A 24,045-nucleotide genomic window follows, 5' to 3' on the forward strand; every position below is an offset into this window, starting at 1 on the left:
AAAAAAAAATACATGTTTATTCAGAGAAAGTACGTTTTTGTGTCTGATTTCGTAACTTAATTAACAGTTAGCACTAATTAATTAGCATATTTGAGGTCACCCCCGGAACCATTAAGATTGACACTTAGTTCGTGAAAATCCGATCATTAGAACGAAAGTTATTCAGGGTGATATCTTTTTTTTTTGCGTACTGTACAGGTATGTTTTGAATAATTAATGACTGAATTTGTATTTTGAAGATTTTATGGGACAAAAGCACCGTTATCCGTTTCTATTTATATAAGTTACATTTCAGTCTCAGTCCATTCTTGATGAATGCAATGCTAAAATGGTTTGCTTATAGGACGGAAAAAAAATAAGTTATCGGTTATACGTCGTTTTTTTCTTTCATAAGTGCTTATAAGTACAATGCATCAAAGAAAAAAAAATCACCCTGAATTACTTTAGATCGAATAATCGGAGTTTCACGTTCTAGAAATCAATCTTAATGCCTCAAGAGGATGACCTCAAATATGCGATCTAATAAGTGCAGACGATATTTTAGGTTACGAAATCAGACACAAAAACGTACAAAACGTACTTTCTCTGAATAAACATAAAATTTTTTTGACATATTCGGATTTCTGACACCTAAATTGTAGGGGATAGCCGCAATCTGGGAAGTATGGTCCCAATAGTTTGGTCAGGAGAGAGCTCCAAAGTTTGAACCCCTTAAGGCTAATTTTTCTTTTTGTGTATTTCGTTATATCTCAGGAAATGTTTAAACGAATTAAAAAAATTTTACACAAAATTAAAAAAATTCATTAATCCTAAGATAATTCCATTAAAAAAATACTTTTAGTAAATATTTATAATTTTTTATTATTTTATTTAAGAATAGACGAAAAAACTTGAATTGTGAAGCATAAATTTTTTTGCATCATTTGAAATAAAGTTATTTTACATGGAAGAATACAAAATTTGAGCAAAATTGACCGAATCGTTCCCGAGAAATTGAACTTTAAGTACCTGACTTATTTGAAATTGAATTTCTCATTAACTATTCGACCGATTTCGCTCAAATTTTGAATTTTGCCGTGTAAGATTACATTTTTTAAAATAATGCAAAATTTTATATTTTACAATTTCTGATCAAACTATTTTGGGACCATATTTCTCAAAATTTTTATAAAATAGTTCATTATAATTTAATTTTATAGAAATCCTCCACTGCATTTTAATTTTCGTTAAAATGTGCCCCTTGTAGTTTGTTTATTTGAAGATGTTGTATTTAAAAATTTTCATTTTTGTATAATTTTGTTTTCTTAGAAAAATCTTAGAAATACTTTAATAATTATTTTAGTAAATATAAACACACTACATGTGTTGTTTTAAACTATATTAATATTTTGATAATTTAAAATCAGAATTATATCTTAATCTTTGATACTAATTTTTATCGAACTTCACAGCATGTTAAGTTATTTTTGATAAAAATGAAAACACATAAAATATTTTAAATTAATTAAAAACGTTATACATTTCATTGAATAATTTAAAATCCTTTCCTTAAAGTTAAGTGTTCTGAAAATTTATAAAAATGTGCTTACTGTAAACAATAAGAAAAAAAATGTTTAAAGAGTTGATTTTTAAATTTTTTTCTCCTCTCTATTACATGAATGACGAATGTAATTATATTAGACATAGACATAATTACATAGACGAATATAATAATATTTTACTGTTTTTAATTCTACTGTTCAAAATTTTCCTTCATTAATTTCTTAAACTATTTTAGCTTTCATTGTTTCAAAAATATTTAAAGACTTGATTTGGGATTTTCACGTTTAATTTTGAAAGTAATTAATTCTTTACACGTCTTTGTAATTAGAAACTATAGATTGAATTGTTGAAAAACTTTCGTATTTCTATGTAATTGTTGGTTTCTATTTTGTGTAATTAACCGTTAAATGTTCAAGTTACTAATATCTTACCATCTTACAAATAGCGTTTCTATAATTTTTACTCAATCTTCTTAGACTTTTGAATGGCATTGCCCTTAAACTAATTATAAATGGAAACAAATCATTAAACAAGCTCCGAAATTTGAGCAATTCAGAAGTGATAAAAGGTGTCACAAAGGGGAAAACTTGCGATAGAAAATAAGGTACACTTTAAAAAAAGTCAGAAATGTTTCTGAATATTGCTCAAATTTCCACGGAGCATGCAGTCACGGAGCATGCAGTTTTCAAAATTTTATTAATTTTTCGGAAACCCTTTGTGAGGATAGGCTACCATGTTAACCGTCATCTATCAAAAAGTATCTCAAGATAGAAACGAGCTAACACGTTTTATATACTAGTGAATTCGAATTTGACGGTTGTAGTTGTAGCTACGCTACATTACTTCTCCACTAGAATTTTATCTGTGATAAAATTAGATGATTGGGGACCACTAGTTGCTTCATTGCTGTTTTGTGAGAGGCCGAGAGATCTGAATTAAGATCACCGGATTTTGAGTGCTGGTCGTGAGAGCTGCTTTAGGATCATGATTGTGGGTGTGGTCGCTCCTGTATTGCAATTAGCAGCCAAGTGTGTACAGGTTGCAGATGTTTGTCATCGAAACTGATGTCGCTGCTCACTGTGAAAAATCCATCGAACTTGGTGTATTTCAAACAAAAGTGGGTGACTTTAAAAGCAGCGTTAAAATAAAATTATTCCGACATCATACCGAAAGATAAAAAATAACCGAGTTTTAAATATATTCAACTGTTTTTATAACACTTAAGCATTATCTAGTATAGAAATTTTCTCACGTTATATTTTATAAAATTTTATCAATGTAAATATCATACCTAACAAATCAAAATTTTTAAAATTTTGAAGATTTATTACAAACTAGCCACCTAAGGTGGCCAGCTGTCCGCCACGCTAAAGGTTTTCACAAATAAAGTTTTTTAAAACATAGCAGGAAATCTGAAGATTAGGGGACAATTAGAGTGTTCCTGTCCTGCAATTTTGTCTTCATATCCAGATGAACAGCGACAAATATATCAAACCGAAGCGTTCTATTTACGTATCGAATATGTTGCCACATTTTTAATACAAGAGTTAAACTTTTCTCCGCTTTGATAAATGTAAACTAATGCGAACCTTACAATAATTATTAATTCCTTCGTATATTATTGGTTTAAGTTGTCGAATATTAATATTTCTATTGTAAGGTTCGCATTAGCATACATTTATAAGAGTGGAGAAAAGTATATGCATTTTTTAATAGTTTTTTGAATATGGCTCTTTGAAGACGATAAAGCAAAAATTTTCTTACAAAATGACTGATAACTAAAAAACTAATCCAAATTTTTGAAAAAGAAAAAAAAAATACTTCTTCATTATGTCAAAATACAATTATGTGCCGAGTTTCGTGCCTGGCGAGGCTTAATGTGATTACATACAGACAGACAAACAGACACACACACAGCCGCGTTAATTGTTATGTATAGAAGTAGTGGAAGAAATTACATACTGCATAAATAAGGGAAAAAAATTCGTGATAAACATTACAACAATTTCACAGCATACAATAATTGTATTTATAAACAAAACTCACTATAAAATAAACTTCATCCAATTGGAAATGCAATACATTACCTTCATTATTTAGAATTAATATCGACAACCTTTTGGTAAAACACAAGTTAAAAATACATAATTGTTATTAAATAATATAATTTTTTTTTCATGACTTTAGAATTATTTGATACAGTTTGAGTTTACGCCAATTGAAAGTCTTCATTTATTTGAAATTATATTTCCAAGAGAAGTCATTAAATGCTTTTATGAAATTTTTTATGAAACCTTCTGCAACAGTTAATAATGTGTGTACCACACAAAAACACAGAACAGGGATGAATCCCACAGATTTCTCTCTCTTTCTTTAAACTTCGACACCACAATCAAAATGAGGACTTTCCGCCGAGGCAGATTTAAATTGGACCTTGCTGAATATCAACACTGACTGCTTCATTTGCTGTAAGGATAGAACTTGGAACTCCCATCAAAGTATGCAATTTCCGGCAGCCCTTCTCATGATCAAATCATATCCGAGATTCTGCGTTTGAAAACAAACAGTTTCCTCACAGTATATTTTCTTGAAGATGAAGAGTTACAGTTGAAATTATTAAAGAAAATAAATTAAACTTTACAATGAAAATGCAAAATTAAAACTGTTAAACCTTGAATATTTATTTGAAACTTAAATTATTTAATTTGAAATTTTTCTTAAAAAATTGTAATATCCTTTACTCTGGAATTCGATTGGTGAATTCCGGTATCGATACCTGCGTCAAGAAATCTTGTAAGAGCAGCACAAGGAGCAAAAAATAAGAAGGAGATTAACTAAAAGAGTTTAGAGAATTCTCAAGCAAACTATAGCATATTTTTTAAAGAAAAATTTTAAACTTCAAAACGCTTTAACCCCTTCTATTAAACCTGAAAATGACGATTCGCTATGTGGTAAGTAAATAAAAAAAGTTTCGAAAAGTGTTAAATAAACAACTGCTTAATTTTTTTCATTGCTTATTTTAAAAATCATTTAATGTGAAATGTAAAAGATACTCTAGGAATTCAGAATTCATCAATTCGTGGTTGGAAAAACCAGGTAGAAGGAGAATTTTTTAACAATTTAACACATTAAATATATTCTGCACCCCCACCCCCAAGTATTTCTACACATCGTTCCTTAAAAGTCAGTATGCTTAACTAAATTTGGTCACATGTTTGTTATTTTTATTGTTTTATTAAATTTTTACAGCCTTACATTATTTCTAATCGGAAATGTTTTAAAAAATATAACTTAATTAAAGTAAAAAAAAGTTTGCAAAATATGGCTTTTTAATGTCTTAAATGGCATCTTTTTGGACCTATTTACTTCGGTCAATAACTCATTAGGATTAAGGAAAAAATGGCTGCTGAAACATTGATGTCTGCCAGGCTACTATCTGAAAATTTAAATTTTTAGGTCCGCTTTTTAGTTGGAGTGAACATTCAGGCATATTCTGATATAAAATTATATAAAATTCAATCATTTTAATTTTAATACATCACCCAAGCTTATATGAAGCCAACAGGAAATTTTCGCATTTTTCTTAAACGTCCTTAATAAAAATTGTACCAACTTTCCAGCTTTGCTCTTCATTCTCCACAAACATCATTTTGAATAGATCATATTATCGTTTATTTTTTAATCATTCACAAATTAATCTAAATAATAATGCACCAAAAACATACGCATCAATCTATATTCAAGAAATTTAACTAAAAGTGCTTAATTTATTGTTTTACAATATTTTAAACATTAAATTTTAATACGGAAACAATATTATTTGTATTTAACTTTAAACATTCTACAATATAATGGTTTCAACTGAGCTAAAAAAAGCAGATTATAAATTTTTAATTGTTTTAACAAGGTAATTTAGTAACAGACAATATTTTTTTTTATATTTTTCATTGTTGCAGAAAAATTCTGTCACAGACGAATAACTAAGCAAACATTGTTTTACAAGCATATTCTGAACTAATTACAGTACTTATTATTTATAGTTAGACAAAACATTTTAAAAACTACTACGGGCGAGATATTTATAGTCAATAATGATCACAATTCATAATATTTACTTACTCTATTAGATATATGATCATTAAATTAATTCTTAAAAGTTTTAATTAAGCAGTTAAGGTTATAAGTACACTGAATGTTTCTACAACATCATCCTCTCTAACTCATCGGGCATTATATTACTTTTCTAGTTTATTTTTAACTAAAGGAAACAAACTTCCTACTATACTACTTTAATGTTTCATGTAACTATCCTTGAAATTTATATAAAGTTTACTAAAAGTACTAAATTATAAATACCTTAAGTAATTGAAACGATTAATCTTAGTTGACGACCACGAACAATATGGCGATGTAAATTGCAGACAATCATAAAGAAGTTACAAGTCAAAAGTTGAAAAAGTTTTTCGAGTTATATCGTTCGTGAACAGAATTTACTTCCACTAATATTTTTTTGCGTTTTCTGGCATAAAATTGCATTGGCTAAAAATGATATTTTAAGTAATATTTAATTTATTGCTTTATTTCATAAATAAATGTTTATTTATTAATAATATGGGATAGCCTTTCGCAAAAAAGTGTGGCGGGACCAAAAATAATGAAATAGATGATAATTTTAAAAGTTCGAATGAACACTATAATCTTATATATATATAATATTATCTCTAATTGAAGATAGGATTAAGGAGTCTAGTGTTTTCTAGCACGGCAGTATTACATTGCATCTTTCTAATGTTTGATAATATCATTTTGGTATCTGGATACCCCCAGATGCATTGATTTGTTATGGAAAGATGGAGGACGTTGTGACCTGACAGATTTAACGTAAATCAGTCACTATTTACTACATGGGGCGTCTTCGACCAGTGGAGATCAAACTCACGACCTATTGGACATAGGCCCAACGGCCTACCTACCAGCTACCCCGGGCCACTGATTAGCATTGTAAAAATAACATTGGAAATCAACTAGTGATGTAGTGAAAGAAAGGAAGGAATTTTTTGATTACGTATTTGAAAGTTAAAATCATGAATAGGTAATGCATTAAATATACTATAATAGGAAAAAAAAGAGAATTTTACTCGTGTCCACTGATCCTTTTTAATTTTTGCCAGCGCGGAAATGCTTTGATTTCAAGTTTAACTATTTTCTAGAGATGTCCATGGTATTGTCAAACTTTTTAATGTATTGATAGTTGTAATAGTTGATTTTAGTAATAATTGAAAATCTGTCCAGCAGTCAACAACCTTAAGTATGACTTCGGGACATCTCAGAATAGTAGGCAGAAGAAGTATTAAAATTATGTCTATAACTATCGAGCATTGAGAAAGCTTATCTCAATGCTCCGTAACGTGCTGTACTACTTCCTTACTTACCTCTGGGTCCAGAACTTGAGAATAATATTGCATAAACAGGATGCAAAGAAGTTTCGAAATGGTCAAATATCTCGAAAAATATACATCGGATCGAAAACTGAAACTAGATATTGGCATTGTTAACTAGGCATTGTTAGTTGCAAAAACGATTGGTTTCATAAGTAACTACTAGATATAAGTCAATGAGAGATGGGTTTTACTCAAACTTCGAAACTCCTTTTTCTCATTTATTATCCAGTGAGGAATTCTTGAAATGGAACTGGAAAATCAAAGGAAATTTCGAAGATACATTTACATTGGCCAAAAATTTGGAAAAAAGAGGAAGGTCAAAAGAAAAAGAAATAAATTACTCATGACGAAGAGAAAAAAAATACTTAAAAAGATTAAAAAAAAAGCTTGAAAAATATGAGGAAAAGATTAAACAAAAAAATAATGATCGAATTATAATAATAATAAAAACATCAGATTACACAATGATAAACATTCATAATTTAGAACGGACTATTAAACTGTGAGAAAAAAANGAGAATAATATTGCATAAACAGGATGCAAAGAAGTTTCGAAATGGTCAAATATCTCGAAAAATATACATCGGATCGAAAACTGAAACTAGATACATTAAATATTTTTTAAAAGCAATCCAATGATACCAAACTCCATCTTCCTCCACCCAGATGGGATTGGGTGAAAGGTTAAGAAAGGTCAAGTTATAGCTGGTAGAATTTATTTATTACAACAGTTCAATGATAAAGAACTACAAAATCCAAGCAATCATAGCGTTATTGTCATCATTTAAGCTTAAACTAATGGGCAATCATTTCGAATTTCCAGTTTAACAGTCACATCTTTTGCCTGTAATGTGAAGTAAGAATCTTTGAGAAGCTCCATTGGAATCTGAAAGTGCAAAATAATGCAATTATAAGTAATTAAAATGTAATGCATTAAAATATTACACTTTCTTTAGATGACATTTTTATACATTAATACACTAATAATTCATATCTTCAAGAGTTTTGCTGTTATTCTAGTTCCAAGTTTAGCAGTGCTAAGCTGCATGTTATAACAAGAATAAAGTATTAGAATAAAACGTTACAATATATTAAAGTGTTAATTTGATTTGATGAACAGATTAACATGTTATCATATTTTTTAATAAAATTTTTACACTTGCTTATTAATTAATTTCACTTGAAAATTATTAATTAATTATATTTTTTAGTTGATAATTGAAATAATTTAAACGCTGGGATATTTAGTTGACGGCAATCTGAAAAGAAATGGGTTGAGTTGTGACTTCGGATAAAACTTTTTTTGGGGCTATATTTAATTTTTTTCTATACTTATATTTAATATATTCTCAAGTTCCAGTCGATAGTGTAGGGTCCAGCTAGTAGCATCATGGGCAAAAAATTTTGCTATTACGTTGTTTCAGCGAAGCTCAGAAGCTCCTAAAAAAGGTTTGTGTTGATATTGGCTGCTGATGAGTTACAGTATTTTTTACTTTATATATATGTATTTATATATAAGGTAAAAATTGCGTAAGTCACCATCTGCATCAATGCTGTATGTATGCATGCATTTATATATGCATGTATTATATGGGAATTAGTAGTTAGATTTTAGATATTTATAATGTTTTCATTTCAAATAACTGAAAATCTAAAGCATTTGTTTAATTGATTATTATTGTTTGATAAACGGTAAAATTAAAAAAAAAATGTGTGCTGAAAATTCATACATCTTGATTTTACTGTAAATAAAACGAAAACATAAGACTCATACAAGTTAAATATAAAGCTTACTTTGGTTTGGGAGCATGACTTGATAACAAAGCTGCTAATAATGTACACCAGACACACTTTGGCACTCAACTGTGCAAATCTCATTCCGATGCAGGTCCTTGGTCCATGTCCAAAAGGAAGATATGTGTTGGGATCTCGTTTTGCAACCTCTTCGTCAGAAAATCTAAAAATATATTATGAAAATAAGAGCTTAAAAAGCACAATTACAATAGAAGAGTTTGGTCTGAAAGCACGGCAAGTCCAGATTCAAAAACTGATGATTAGAACAGGCGAAAATATAAACAGTTAAAGAATTTAGAAAATATCCCCCAAAACTATTTTATTAAGAAGATGTCTCACTTTACAATAGTTCTGAGCACTATTTGGAGCAACGATATTGTTGCATATGAAAAAGACGGATTAAAAACATACTTAACTTTTCATAGCCTAACATTCCCTCAATAACGTAGTACAGTGAGCTAAAAAAAGTTTTTAATAATTTTTAATTTACTGATTGTATATTCACATACTAGGACTCATGAAGGTCTAATCATAAATATGCAAATTAATTTGTGCATGGAATGTTTTAAGTTACGAAATCAGACACAAAAAGTTTTTTCCCTGAATAAACCTACCTTTTAAGACGAATTTAGATCCTTAAACTGATCTGCAAAATATGATCTAAATAGTGCAGGTAAAAAAGCAATAAAAATTATTTTACCGATTCCCTTCAAATTTTAAATTTTATTACCTAAAGGTCTGGTTTCTTAGGACAAGCGCCTGATCTCCAACAAAATACTGATTTGTTAGCTCAAGACCTGGTTTCTTAGAACTAGCGCCTTCTCTGGGCGTCAGCGGAAAGATGACGTAGAGCTGACGCCAAAGAAATACTTTTTTTGTTAGCTCAGGTGAGCAGTCGGTCCAACGCAGACATTATCTCTCATCGCGCATGCATTAATAACGTAAACAAATATTTATTTTGAATTTGTTTTGTTTTGAATTTGATTTTGTTTTTGTCAACCAGTGTTTCAGAGAACAAATAATGACTTTGCTCAAGAAAAAACACATTATAGCTGAGCTAAATGAAGAGTGCTATGTTTAATGAAGAAGCTATGTTTAATGTCAAAATCAAAATCTTGGCTGATTTCAATGTGCTGTTGGATGTTGTCCGCCATTGCTTCTGTGATTAACGTCACGTTGTAATACAACTGCAGTTGAGTTGGACGGCAATTGTAGTTCAAGATGAGCATTCGATGACGCATACTATCAAACTCCCAAATGAACCAATCAGAGGTTAGCGCTGATTTCCAGCTGACGGCGTCCTGTCCTAAGAAACCAGGCCTTAAGATTAATTTGGTGTCGAAATTTGTATACCTTAATTATAACGAATTTTTTTCTGCGTTCAGTAATTTAAATGATGAAATATAATAACTAAATATGAAACAAATTATTATTTTGCATGAGATTGCCTTGGATAAACAGGTTTTATAATTGCATGCAAGAATTTTTTTTAATCCGCTTCATTATATTCAGAGATGTGATGAAATATGCAAAATATAAGATTAATATTAAAGGACTCAGACTTTCAAACTCTCTCCTGTTAAAACTATTTACAGGGTGAGCCAGTCAAACTTGCATTTTTGAAATGATTGTAAAATATAAACGGATGGATATTTCAAAATTTCATTGTTACTATCTTAATCTAAATTAAAAAGCATTTAAGAAACAACATTCACTGTTTAAAAATAACACCAGTAAGATGGTGTCCTTCCCGATCGAGACATTCTTGTAGGCGATTTCTGAAACTGTCCATCACATCACGGAGCACAAGCTGAGGAATTCTCTCGATTTTCAGCCGGATTCTCCTCTTGAGTTCCCCAAGCGTTGGAGGCCGTTGTTCAATGACTTTACTCTTCAGGTACCCCCACAAGAAAAAATCGCATGCTGTGAGGTCGGGCGATCGGGGAGGNAATCGCAAATTTTCCTGGCTAGCTTTGTTTTTAAATAAAATTTTCATTTGTTGCAATATATTTCGCATTAGAACGCGTACCCCCGCTAATATGTTCCCGTACCCCTGGGGTACGCGTACCACACTTTGGGAAACACTGTTGTAGGCGATTTCTGAAACTGCCCATCACATAACGGAGCATACGCTGAGGAATTTTCTCGATTTCCAACCGGATTCTCCTCTTGAGTTGCCCAAGCGTTGGAGGTCGTTGTTCAAAGATTTTACTCTTCAGGTACCCCCACAAGAAAAAATCGCACGCTGTGAGGTCGGGAGATCGGGGAGGCCAAGAAATTGCTCCATTTCGGGATATCACCTGATTTGGAAAAACAATTTCACAGCGAACGAACGTTGTTGTTTAGACCACTGCTGCAAGACGACTGAAATGCTTAGTTGTGGGGACACAATGGTAAACTTGGTAACTAGCTCCGCCCACTTTTACGGCTCTCCCGCCCTTTTCAAAAATGCATATTTGACTGGCTCTTAGATTGAGACCCTCCTTTATACGTACTTTGGGAGATCAAGAATCAAATCAATTCGATGTAAGATATTCAAAGAAAGTACATTTCCGTGTCTGACTGAATTTAGAATTTAGAATTAATTTGCATATTTAGGGTTAGGTCCTCAAACTATTAAAATTGAGTCTTACTATTTCTTAGTACTTGAAAATACTTTCATTAAATTTTAAAATTGTTAAAATTTGTTAGTTTTTTTCTTGCACTTTGCACAACGTTAACAACAGGAACCGTCTTACCGGAGAGGCAGAGGGGCTTCCTCACATTTCATAGATGAGTTCTTCATTTCAGTCTTCTCACATTTATAAATATATATCGAATTCTTGTAAATGTAAAAATCTCTTGAAATTTCAAAAATGCTCGATTATAATTAGAATTTCAAAAAATAATAAATATTTACTAAAATTTATATTTCACAAGGAATTAGTTTCGGAGAAACAAATTTTATAACTGTGTGCAAAAATTTTTCGATTCGCTTAGTAATTTCTCGTGATATGGTGAAGTACGCAAAAAGTAAAATTAACATTTAGGGGTCCAAACTACTGGGACCATGTTTCCCAAATTACAGCTACCTTCTACATTTTGCGGTCAAAAATCCGAATCCATCCAAAAAACAGTATGTTTATTTAGAGAAACTGCGTTTTTCTGCCAGATTTCATAACTTAAAATACCATCTGTGCTAATTAATTAACACATTTTTCACCCTCTTGAATCATTAAGATTGAATAAGTTCTGGATGGTGAAGATTCGGTCATTGGATCAAAAGTCATTCACCGTGGTTCGTTTTTTATTTTGCGGACTGTGCTTCAGACGAATTCCAGAGGTTTTGAGTTTGTCTGTCCTACTTTCCATTAAAGTAATTGGTTACATTTTCATTTCTCAATTATCAATATACAAACAATACAGAGATGAAATGAATTAACTAAAAAGAACAGCGTTCATTCAGTATTTCATCAAAAAAAATGTTCATTCAATTTCGCTTAAAATGTTATTCAGAACTTTTAAGCATTATGACTTGATACGAAATTTAAAGACCCATCGAGGGTTTCCACAAGGGGTTTTCGAGCTGAAGAATTCCCATAACTTGAACCACTAACCAGAATTTATTATACCTCCGCAGAATCCAACTACAATGAGGCTCTTTAAGGCTAATCTTGAATTGTGTCAAAAGATGTTAAAAAAGAATACTAATACTACCATCTTGAGACCCCTGGCTTATGAAGCAATAAATAATTGCTATCCTGAAGATCTCTGGCTTCATATATTTACAGATGGCTCTCTACTGTCCAACTGTAATAATGCAGGGGCAGGAATCTCCTCAAAATTATTTTCATTTCACACTTCTGTGGGACAAGGAACTGCATTTGATGGTGAAGTAACCGCCATTCGAGCTGTTCTGCCTCAAATTCACTGTCATCTTGACCATTTCACAAAAGCAGTTATTTTTTGTGACTCTATGGCCGCACTTTAAGCCATCTGACGATCCCAAAACACTTGAAGCCATAAACTGCCGACGACTCCTTCGAAACCTTGAGTCACACGGGAAAAACATTGTCCTTCAGTGGATACCCTCCCACTGCGGAGTTGTGGGAAACGAGAGTGCAGAGCTTTTGGCCAAGAAGGGCGCCTCAATTATTGAAATTCCTTCCCGAGCAATACCATTTTGTTCCATCAGGAAAATGGTAACAAATTGCATAAAAGACCATTCCCTCATGGACCTGTTTGAAAGAGTGTTCGATAAACATTGGAGGGATTTAGTCCCAAAATCCTATATTGAGCCAAAGCGTAGAGCTGTGGCAGAATTCCACCTGGCCACTGGACACGACTGTCTTCTTAAACACCTCAGCAGAATTAACATAGCTTCTTCTCCCATCTGCACACTTTGTAACCTTGGGGAGGAAATGGATGCCGCCCATATTATGTACTGTCCTGCTTTGCGCAAGTCTTCTCTAGCCGAGCGATATTGGGAAGCCCGAGAGCTTTTGAATTAATGAACTCGAGTTACTGCTTTATGTTCACCATCTTTTATTGTATTAACTTTTCTTATTGTGCTGTAACTACTGTCCAATAAATTTGTCATTGGAAATAAAAAAAAAGAACTTTTAAGCAAACCATGAATCGGCCCATACTAGCAAATGATAAGCCGGCATATGATAAATCTAGCAGATTTTTGCCATGGCATATTTGTTAATTCGATTCTTTAAACTGTAAGAAATAAAGATTTTAAAAATAAGTAATTTACAATGTTACCTGTCTGGATCAAATTTCTCAGGGTCTGGATAGTACTTTGGATCCCTATGAAGAGCCAAAATGGGAAGCAAAATTACCACACCTTTTTGAATGTTAATGCCTGTTTCTCCAAGATTATATTCTTTTTCAGCTCTTCGGCAAACTCTATATAATAAAAATAGAACAATTGAGCTATACATATTAATGTATTAGTTTAATTTGTAAATTGTTTGAAATTATAGCAGCATGTCTTGAGTTCTAAATTACTGGAAGTACCAAAACAGTAGATCATTATAGGGGGAGAAACTTTTTTAATGCAATGGTAGAATTATAATTATAATGTTACGACAAGATTTTTTTTTCCTTTGAGAAACTAAAAATCGGTACTCACCTCATAACCGGAGGATATAATCTCAGAGTCTCCGACATGATATTATCCAAATATTTCATTTTTTGCAAAGCTTCATATGTTAGTTTCCCCTAAAAAATAAAATGTTTAAATTTGAGATAACGGATAAATAGAAATAAGAAACAAAGACAGGCTCTCGCGCATTGAAATTACAAGTAAGAAAAATGGAAAATTACAACTACAATATGAATTTATTCTAAATTTTGATCTTCACCCCCTCATACTTAGTTCAAGATGTTTTGAGGCATAGTGCGTATTCATTCACCAAATTAGTTTCAATTGGTAAATTGATGAACAGTTCATTAAGCCCAAGCACATTTTGAAGATAACTCAAGAAATGATGAATAAGATCAAGTGATTTAGATCAATGCAACATCGCATTCTGATAGAAAAAAAAAGATGATTACAAAAAGATAACGGCACGAAACTTGATGAGTTAGAGGATATCGCATCAGATTAGTTCAAAAAGGAAATAGCAAATTAGCTCTTGCGAAGTTTTTAATAGGAGATATAACCAACCTTGAAAACAATGCAGCTCTCATAATGTTTACTGAGTAGTTTACAAAATCCATGACCAATGTGTTTAGGTAGCATTATTAAAGCAGTTTTCGCTTGTTCTGAGAGGTCTCCAGATGAGGGTTGCGAGCTGTAAATGCCTTGACAAGCGTATCTCAGACATGATCAATCAGATTGAGGTCTGGAGATCTGGCTGGCCACTCCAGTGAGGTACTATCTTCCGCGTCACGGTATTTCTTGTCCAACTCAAACTTGTGAAAATGCATGTTGTCATTCATAAAAGAGGAACTAGAGACTGACAGCACCACTGAAAAATCTTAGACCTTAAAACTTGGAAAAGACACGTTGCCTTCTTGACTCCAGGTCAGAGGAAAGCCCGTCAAAATTGGTGCATACAACATCACGGGCACAGTTTCTACCCCGATGAGCCTGAATTAAGTCTGAACTCAACGCGTTCTCATATGGAGTGTACCAGACACACAGTACAACATTGTAATATCTTAACAGTTTGTCGGCTTTATGGTCTAGGATAGAGTGACGTTAGACAGCCCCACTGGAATGTACGTTTTCAAGGAGATATTCTGACTGGAGATTTAGGGTTGATATTTTGGATCCCTATAAGTTTGTTCAGAGGCACCGCTGGTTCCATGATTACTTTCTCTGAGAAAAATATGCTGCTTCATCGGGCTGTACTGGAGAAGGGAATGAAGAGGTTAACAGGTTTGCAGACCTGATTCTTGTAGGTCTTGAAACTAATTCTCTTGGTGGAGTAATTGCAACTCATCATCGCTTCTCAGAGGCTTCTCATTTTCAAAAGTCTCCTTACTAGAGCCACTGTAATTGAAGGGAATTTATTGTTTGTTATAAACTTTATGAATAAGCTCATAATCAACGTGAGAATTTAGTATGAGTCTAGCATCGTTGTCAAAGATGGTCATAATTGGCAGTAAATTACCACAAGTGCTCTTTTTTTTATCACTTTTGGTCTTCTTTGATTAACTCTTGATCTTAGCTTCATTCTATAAATGTTTTGTCATAATATTTTTTATCATAGTTTCATGAATATTCACATGAAATTTCACGTGATTTATCATCAGAAAAGTGTTTTGTTCTTAGCAACTGTCCGCCAGTGTAGAGCAGAAAAAATTATAAACCGAATATAGCTGCTGCGTTAAAAAATAAAGCTAAATGCATTATTAGGATGCAGTTTCTTACAGGAATTAAACTAGCGCTTTAAGCTAAAATAATTAATAACAAAAGTAATAATTTCGAATAATTACGTTTGTTTCTTGCAAATGCTTTGCAACTTCTTGATATGCCTTTTCCTGTATGCTTTCATTGGTAGCCAGTATGTGTGTGGTGGTGGTTAGCAACGAGGCTGTTGTGTCATTTGCAGCTACTAAAAAAGTGACACACTGGGAGACCAGTTCTTCGTGGGTAAGATCTAAAATTAAACAGAATAGTTAACAAAAACAAATGAAAATTCTTATAAAAATAAACAACGCCTTTGAAACGTGTTTGCATGCTTTAAATTCGCTGCTATTTTTGTTAGGTGCCATATGTTTTTTCTTTTATTAAGATTCTTTTATTAAGATTATTAGAAATTAAGATTTCTCGTCTATGAGCAAGTATTGTTTTTTATATTTTTTAAATTTATAATATCTCATCAAAAATTTTCTGTAAACATGATATCTGCTTTAAATGTTCCTTTTACGTGCACATATCTTCTATATGGTTGTCAAAAGCTGAGCCTGAGGGGATTTAATTATTGACCATGTCAACCTTCATCCATCAAAAGGTACCTCATGATAGAATCAAGTTTACTTGTCTTATATGCTAGTGATTTGGTGTTTAATATTTGCAGTGGTAGTTACGCTGTATACTTCCCTTGCAGAATTTTATCTATGATAAAGTTCATGAACGAATATCATAGGTTGGGTAATGTTGCTCGCCTCCGTGACTTTGGTTCACAGGTGCCCACTGGGTAACGTTAAATGAGCAACACTTCAGGCATCTTCTGAGGTGAAGAATTAGAGTTCAAGTACCTGCCGATATTAAAAAAAATATCACTAGTTGATTTATGATGTTTATTNCGTGGGTAATGTTGCTCGCCTCCGTGACTTAGGTTCACAGGTGCCCACTGGGTAACGCTAAATGAGCAACACTTCCGGCATCTTCCGAGGTGAAGAATGAGAGTTCAAGTACCTGCCGATATTAAAAAAAATATCACAAGTTGATTTATGATGTTTATTTATTTATATAAATTTTGCTCATTGTAATTTTCCATGACTTTTTTCTGTTTATAGAATTTCGCTCATTTTTTTCTTCATTTTTTATTTGTAGCATTTCTCTCATTATTTTTTTTCCTTCTTTACTGAAAGGGAGACTTTGATTACTTCACCGGATTTTTCTTTCATTTGAGCAGTATAATTTTTAAGCAAATCTACTGTTAAATGTGGACCTTCCATGGATATTGACGAGTTCATAATCATATCCGGAGAAACGGGAGTAATGTGGCGTAATTACCACTACAAATAATAATACCGAATCACTAGTATATAAGCCTTGATTCCACCATGAGGTACTTTTTGATAGATGAAGGTTGACTTTGTCGATAATTAATTCCCCAAATCCCTTCAATTTGAAGGGAATTTAATTTTTGACTATGTCAGCCTTCATCTATCAAAAGGTACCCCATGAAATAATAAAGTTACTAGTGATTTGGTATTTAATATTTGTAGCGGTAGTTACGCTAAGAGCCTAGCGTTTTGATTTGTTAATATCGCTTGAGATAGCAGTAGACTGATTTATTTATTATATTAACAGATCAGTTATTTTTAGAGTTTATTGTTTTTAAGTTATTTCTCTCATTCATTTGTTGCCCAGACAATTATAACAAGTTTTTTTTATCATAAATTAACTTTAAATCCACTATGTAACATATGTAATGTAGCGTATGTTATGTAAAGTATAGCTGATTTGTTTTTGTTAGTTTTGGAGCACCCCATGATCAGCTTGAGACTTAAGATGCTCCGTCAAGTTTACTGCGATTGTAGTGCAAGTTAATCACCTCGTCCATTAAAAAATAAGATTACAGAATGAAATAAAACTCTATACATTTTATTTGCAAAATACTAAGATGATATAAACTCCTGTTTGTGAAAATTGCAACACCACGAAGGAATCGTCATAATTGAATTAAATTTACTACACGGTTGAGTGGTAGTGGTACAAATAAATGATTAAACTTTCAAAGCAAACAAACAATAACAAGAGATCGAAATCAGTATTTTGTGTAGCCACCAAGCACAGCAATAAGCGCTGCTACACGACGTGGTATGGAGTCAAGTAAATTTTGAATGTCTCTCTGAGGAAAAACATTCCATATAGTTTGTATGCGTACCCAAAGTTCGTCTGTAGAAGCAGCAGGACGTGGATCACGAGCGAGGCACCGACCAACGAAATGACACGCATGTTCAATCGGTGAGGTATCTGGGGAATACGCGGGCCAAGGAAGAAGCTGTACTAGCAATATGAGGGCGGGCATTGTCTTGTTGAAATACAGTGCCTGGCAAGGCTTGTTGTTCAGATTACCCACAATTCGTAGCAATTGAGATCGTCCATGATATGCTATGGCACCCCAGACCATAACTCCGGGTGTTTGTCCACTGTGACGTTCGATAATGCACTTCGGAAGCGTCTGACACGAATGCGGGCATTATGGTACCACAAATTATAGCGGGATTCGTCAGAAAACACGATATGCTGCCAATCAGCACGCCAGTCCTTATGCTGATTGGCCCATTGTAGCCGCAGGCGGCTATGGTTTAGTGTGAGGATGATCCCGTATAAAGTAGTCCTTGCGTGCAGTCCACGCTGCAGTTGACGTCTACGAATTGATGAAGCACACATTGAAACACCTGTAGCTATGGACCACTGTGCTGCCAGTTGTCTAGAGGGAGCCGTACGGTCTGTCAGCGCCATGCGGACCAGGTGTCTATCATCGCGAGCTGACGTGACATTTCGGGGTCCACTCCCGGATTTCCGAGTTGTCTGACACTCGTTCGTACACTGCTTCCAAGCACGCATCACGGTGCTGCTGTTACGCTGCACACGAGCGGNGATGAAGCACACAATGAAACACCTGTAGCTATTGACCACTGTGCTGCCAGTTGTCTAGAGGGAGCCGTACGGTCTGTCAGCGCCATGCGGACCAGGTGTCTATCATCGCGAGCTGACGTGACATTTCGGGGTCCACTCCCGTTTTCCGAGTTGTCTGACACTCGTCCGTCCACTGCTTCCAAACACGCATCACTGTGCTGCTGTTACGCTGCACACGAGAGGCTACTGCACGATGAGACAATCCAGCTTCACGTAGGCCGATGATTCTCCCCCTTTCAAACTCCGTAAGTTGTTGAAATCTTACTCTCTTTCGTCGAAGAGGCATAAGTAACGTCTGAGCTAACGTTTACCACAAGCAGATAGCCACCGATAACCATACACGCCTCGCTACAGCCGTCTATTTATTCAGATCCATCTGCCGTTCAGAGGGCGCTGCTCAGCATACGCATGCGCTTCGGGTCTGAAATTCTAATAATTTACATATTATGCTCTACTTAGCATTTCCTGAAAATTTCAGCTAACTCGCGTAAGTCCTTCATGGTGTTGCAATTTTCACAAACGTGAGTTAATAACAGACACAGACATTAAAAATCAAACCTAATTTGAACAACATAATTATTAAATATCATTATCAGCTAGTGAAATTTGTTTCAATATTTTATGCTAATGTTTACCTTAAGAATAAGCACGTCAAAATATAATGTCGCCACATCATCCCCATTTCTAGTAAAAAATAATAATGTGCATGGTGTTTGTATTTTGCAGGAAACTATACACGTCTTCCAGGTCTATCAATCAAATGAATCGAAGTCGATGAATCATATATCTTTTCACTTTGGTTTTTTTCTTGATTTGGCAGTATTATATCTAATTTAGTGCCAGTCTGGTTTTCCATGAAAGAATGACATGAATTTTCCTCAAAGATATAAACTTGCTTTATTACGTCAATGCTGACCCTAACTTGTTTTCGCCAAAAATGTTGAATGTTTTGAACAAATTTGTATGACCATTACAGAGAGCTGTTAAGGAAGGTTTCATAGAATCCACTCTGAAAAATACACGTGAACATGTTTTTAAATCTTGCAAGACTAGCTTAGTCTTAGCGGAATGATTTTATGTTAATATTGGTTTCAGTAGCTGTATATGTTACTTCAGTTTAATAACAAAGTGATTTACATAAATATCTGCTTTCTCTTCTATTAAAAATAAGAATCGTTAGTTTTTACCATAAATTATTTCAGCAGTTGAGCATTTTAGTTCGTCCTTATATACAGTTCGTAAACCCAATAAAACTGATGGCAAGAGATCTCTAAATGCACGCCACATTATTGCTGCTTTTAAAGTACAATGCTATCGTTCTATTATACCATTAGAATGTGGATGATAGTACGTGATATATGAATTCTAAATATATTTGCTAAGGTGAGTGAATCACTTCAAAATTGGCACCCACGATCAGTAGCATTTCCTTTAGGTACCCCGTCCCTCGATATTCATCCACTGTATAAAGCTTGAGCATTTGTTTTTAATTTTGTGTCAACTATTGGAATAGCTTTCAGCCATCGAGAAAAACGATCCCTACTGGTTAGACAATGTGTAAAATCATTTGATGTTTTTACACATTAAACCATTGAATAGTTCCTAAAAAATCGATGTTTATGTGATTGGCACGTTCATTTTCAATCAACTTTAAATTCACTAACTGGTGGGCTTACATGACGAGTTATTTTAGCCTTTTGACATGGAATGTAACTTCTAGTAAATTTGGTTTCTTTTTTCAGTTTAAGACCAATGAATCGCTCAAAGCGACAGTCATTTGACTGACTTTAAATCCAGAATGAACCAAATATTGAAAAATCACAGATTTTTCGGTATATAAGAGTAAATAATATTCTTTGATAAGTCTCAATGAGAATAGGTTATCTGGGCTTTAACCTGAAGCTTTAAAGTTTTAAGCTGGTACTAGAATATAACAGTTCCTTTAATACAGAATAAGTTGTTTGATAATTAGCTATATAAGAATAATATAAATAATTTTGAGTAGGACTGATGGGGTATATTTTAGATGAAAATCGGGGTGTAAAATTTATTGACTAATTTTCCTTGGAGACAGCTTGATGAATTTTTGAGAAATAGCATGAATTAGTGGTTTACGATCTGTACAAATCATAAAGTCACTCCCCTCTAAGATGAAGCGAAAATATTAAATTGCTGAAATAAACGTTAACAGCTCTAAGTCATACGCGTTACATTTCTGTTCTGCTAGACTAAGTTCCTGATAAAATTTTAGAAATAAAAACCTAAAGGTTGGCAGGTACTTTTTTTATGTTGTTGGACACATACGCTCCTATAGACAAACTAGAAGCATCAGTATTTAAAGTTAACGTTGCTTTAGGAACTGGATGGGATAAAAGTGTATTAACTTTCAATGGCTTCTTACGAATACTTCATTCGTTTCGGTTGTCCGAATCAATGGAGTTCTATAATTTTTTAGTTCAGGTCTCAGCATTATATTTAAAGGTACTGATTTTTCAGTAGTTGTTGTGTATAAATCGACGATAAAAATTCAAAATTTATAGAAATCGGGATAATTTAGTCACAATAGTTGGTTTAGGAAAATTTTCTATGGCTGGAATTTTTTCGGGTAGAGGAGTGTCCTAACTGAGTTAACCATCTAACTTCTCTAAGGGGCTTTAGATGTTTTTCGCTTCATGAGGAAGTGATAAAAATGTCTTCTATATAAATGAAACAGTTCGAAAAATCTTTCATAATTCTGTCTTTCTATAGTTTGCACAACATACCTTTAACCAGAAATCATCAAAAGTAAATTCAAATAAACTAAATGACACTATAATTGCAGTTAAAGAAGATGTGTTCTTTATTCATAGGCACCTGCTTAACAACGTTTTTTATATATAGATTAGAAAATGCACATTAAGCATGCAAATTTGTTGAAAAATCATGTATGTGCCTCATTGGTAAATTATCAAGAACCTTCATGGAATTAAGCACACGAGTGTCGTCACATGATCGCCATGTGACATCTGATTTCTCAACCATGTGCAATGAATTACTGGAAGTGCTTTTGGATATACCTTTTTTGAACAAAATACTCTAATTTAAATTTTGCAGCAGCTAATTTTTCGGGGGATAATCGTTTGACTTTGATAACAACAGGCGATCGCTTAATTTTTATTACGAGCATAAGCGTCCGAAGATCATCCTTTTTACACGGACATTTTGGAACATCTTCGAATTAAGATTCATTCTCCTTAATTAATTTATTAAATTTCGAAGATGCTACTCATCTTTACAGTAATTTTGGGTGATAATTCATGAGAATTTTTACCAGAAGTAGAAGCGTTAGTCAAACGGTTAATTAGTCTCTGTATTCTTATATCCAAAGACATTTATTTTTGAGCCATCAGCAACTAATAAATTCAGAGAGAATCTGCAACTGAAAAACAAGATACGTTGCTACATTCGGAGTTCTTTTAACTCTCTAGGCACTGAGTTTTTTTTTTTAGTTTGTTTTTCATTTTCAAAATTTAGTCTGTATTTAAAACTCTATCATCTCTGCCTTAAATTTTTTATTTTTATTTTGAGAAGCAACAGAGTGAAATTGAAGGTTTAATATTAGACTTAAAATTATGTACACCTTGAGGCAAATTAAGCTTTTTTCCGTGGCAGGGTGCCAGGACACACAATTAGGAAGTTCTTGGTTTCAATAATTAGAGAAAAAAAAAGAAAAAAAAAAGCCCTGATGGAGAGGAATACTTAAATGTAAAATTTACATTGAAATTCAGTACTCGTAAAAAATATTGTTAAAATTTGAGACTAACTTATTTTCTTTAGCAACTCGAATTACTTTTTACCTTTTCATCCTTTATGGAGACGTCCAAGCTGACGTCACTCTAGTTACCTATTCACTGAAAATCCATAGATAATCAATCCGGTACAACTAACAAGAATGCCTTTCTGAACGGATAGGAATATGAGTCGGTTTTATAGAAATAGTATAAACAACTGGTTGCCATCCAGTACAACAAAAATACAACTGATTGACTTATTCCTCTCAAATTATGTAGCTCAGCTTCTAACCTTAAAATCTCTATTACGATAAGGAAGTTTTAGAAGGTTTTCTTACTCTTTTGGGATTCACCAGGGAAAATATTTTGCCCAGAAATATTTTCTCCGTAATTAGTATCAATATCATCATCGTTTTCAACATATTCCTTTTCATTGTCAATGGTTGATTTCTTCTCAATATCTAAGAGCAGTTGAAGAAAGTCGTCTCTAGTCTATAAAGCATAAAGAGAATTCAGTACTATTTATATTTAAAGATGATTAATTTTCAGCAAAGTGATTAAACTAAGGTCCTTTTTCATTCATTACATTTAAAAGAAAGAAACCCTTCATATCAAATTCTCTTTCAAGTACATCATTCATTTAAAATTGAAACTGTACAAAAAAAATGAGTTCAGATGAAACAAGAATACACAATAAAGTTTATTAAATGAATATATCATTAAAAAAATCATTTTGAAAATAAATTATGACTGGATTACGTCTTTCCTCTCATAACATCAGCTTACCCTGTCATACTTTGCTTACAGTTGAATATTAAAAAAAAAATCAGCTTCAAACTTCATAGTTTACTTTTAATCTATCGAATGAACTCATTTTTTACTATACTTTAAATTTTAAATAATTAATGTTGTGTTGAAAGAGAATTCACCATGTAGGATTTCTTCCGAGGTGTAGCATCCTTTAAATAAGGGATAAAGTTTTTCTTATGTTACATCAGGGTCTTGGGTATGAACATCACTTTTCAGAAATGAATAACTTAATCTGTCTACATTAAAGCAGTCTGTTTGTATTACTCATACGCACAGAGATATAGAGTAAATATTTTAATTCAGAATTCACTATCTTCCTTTGCAATTGCTTATGTGTTGTCTGAAAAACTTTTCATTCTAAATTTCCTGAGCCAGAAAGGGTAGAAGTAACCCATATGAAACGGATTATTAGTCTAATGTAGTGCAATAATAGTGAGAGTTTTGACACTGATGGTCACATAAGATTACGTCTGAATTTGGACACAATGACCTGATGAGGATATCGAGGTATGACGAGGTATTACGGTCTGTGGATGGTGCTTTCAGTAGAAATGTAAACAATAACAATCTCGAGCTGTATGCCTGCTCTAGTTCCGGTAAGAAAGTTTGCAGCTGCTTACTACATGTTATTCTGCGAGGCGATATTTTCAAACGGATAATTTTGTTTTCAATAAAAGAAATAAATTAGATGATTTCTGAGCTCAAATCTGCAGTATTTCATAAGATATTAATGTTATTATTTAATTCTGGTGAATTTGAAGTGAAAATTTGTTTTAGTTATTTAGAGATATATAGTAAAAAAAGGTGACATGGTTGCTAGATTTTGAATAACTCGCTTTTTTGGCAGTCTTGATATGAAGAAACAAAAAAGTTC

General features: G+C 32.9%; 1 protein-coding gene across 1 annotated transcript in view; it reads right to left on the reverse strand.

The window, feature by feature from the left end:
• Nucleotides 1-7,682: 7,682 nt before the first annotated feature.
• LOC107451703 (cytochrome P450 3A25) overlaps nt 7,683-24,045 on the reverse strand; it is a 39,700-nt gene continuing 23,337 nt past the window's right edge. Inside the window, exons 9-14 of the mRNA XM_016067879.3 lie at nt 22,700-22,853; nt 15,711-15,874; nt 13,897-13,985; nt 13,527-13,670; nt 8,778-8,940; nt 7,683-7,869 (exon numbers count right to left, since the gene is read on the reverse strand). Of these exons, the coding sequence (XP_015923365.1) occupies nt 7,774-7,869; nt 8,778-8,940; nt 13,527-13,670; nt 13,897-13,985; nt 15,711-15,874; nt 22,700-22,853 (810 nt within the window). The 3' untranslated portion in view covers nt 7,683-7,773. The remainder of the gene's footprint in view (nt 7,870-8,777; nt 8,941-13,526; nt 13,671-13,896; nt 13,986-15,710; nt 15,875-22,699; nt 22,854-24,045) is intronic.

Source organism: Parasteatoda tepidariorum, chromosome 7 (assembly GCF_043381705.1).
Source record: "Parasteatoda tepidariorum isolate YZ-2023 chromosome 7, CAS_Ptep_4.0, whole genome shotgun sequence".
NCBI classification, from domain to species: domain Eukaryota; kingdom Metazoa; phylum Arthropoda; class Arachnida; order Araneae; family Theridiidae; genus Parasteatoda; species Parasteatoda tepidariorum.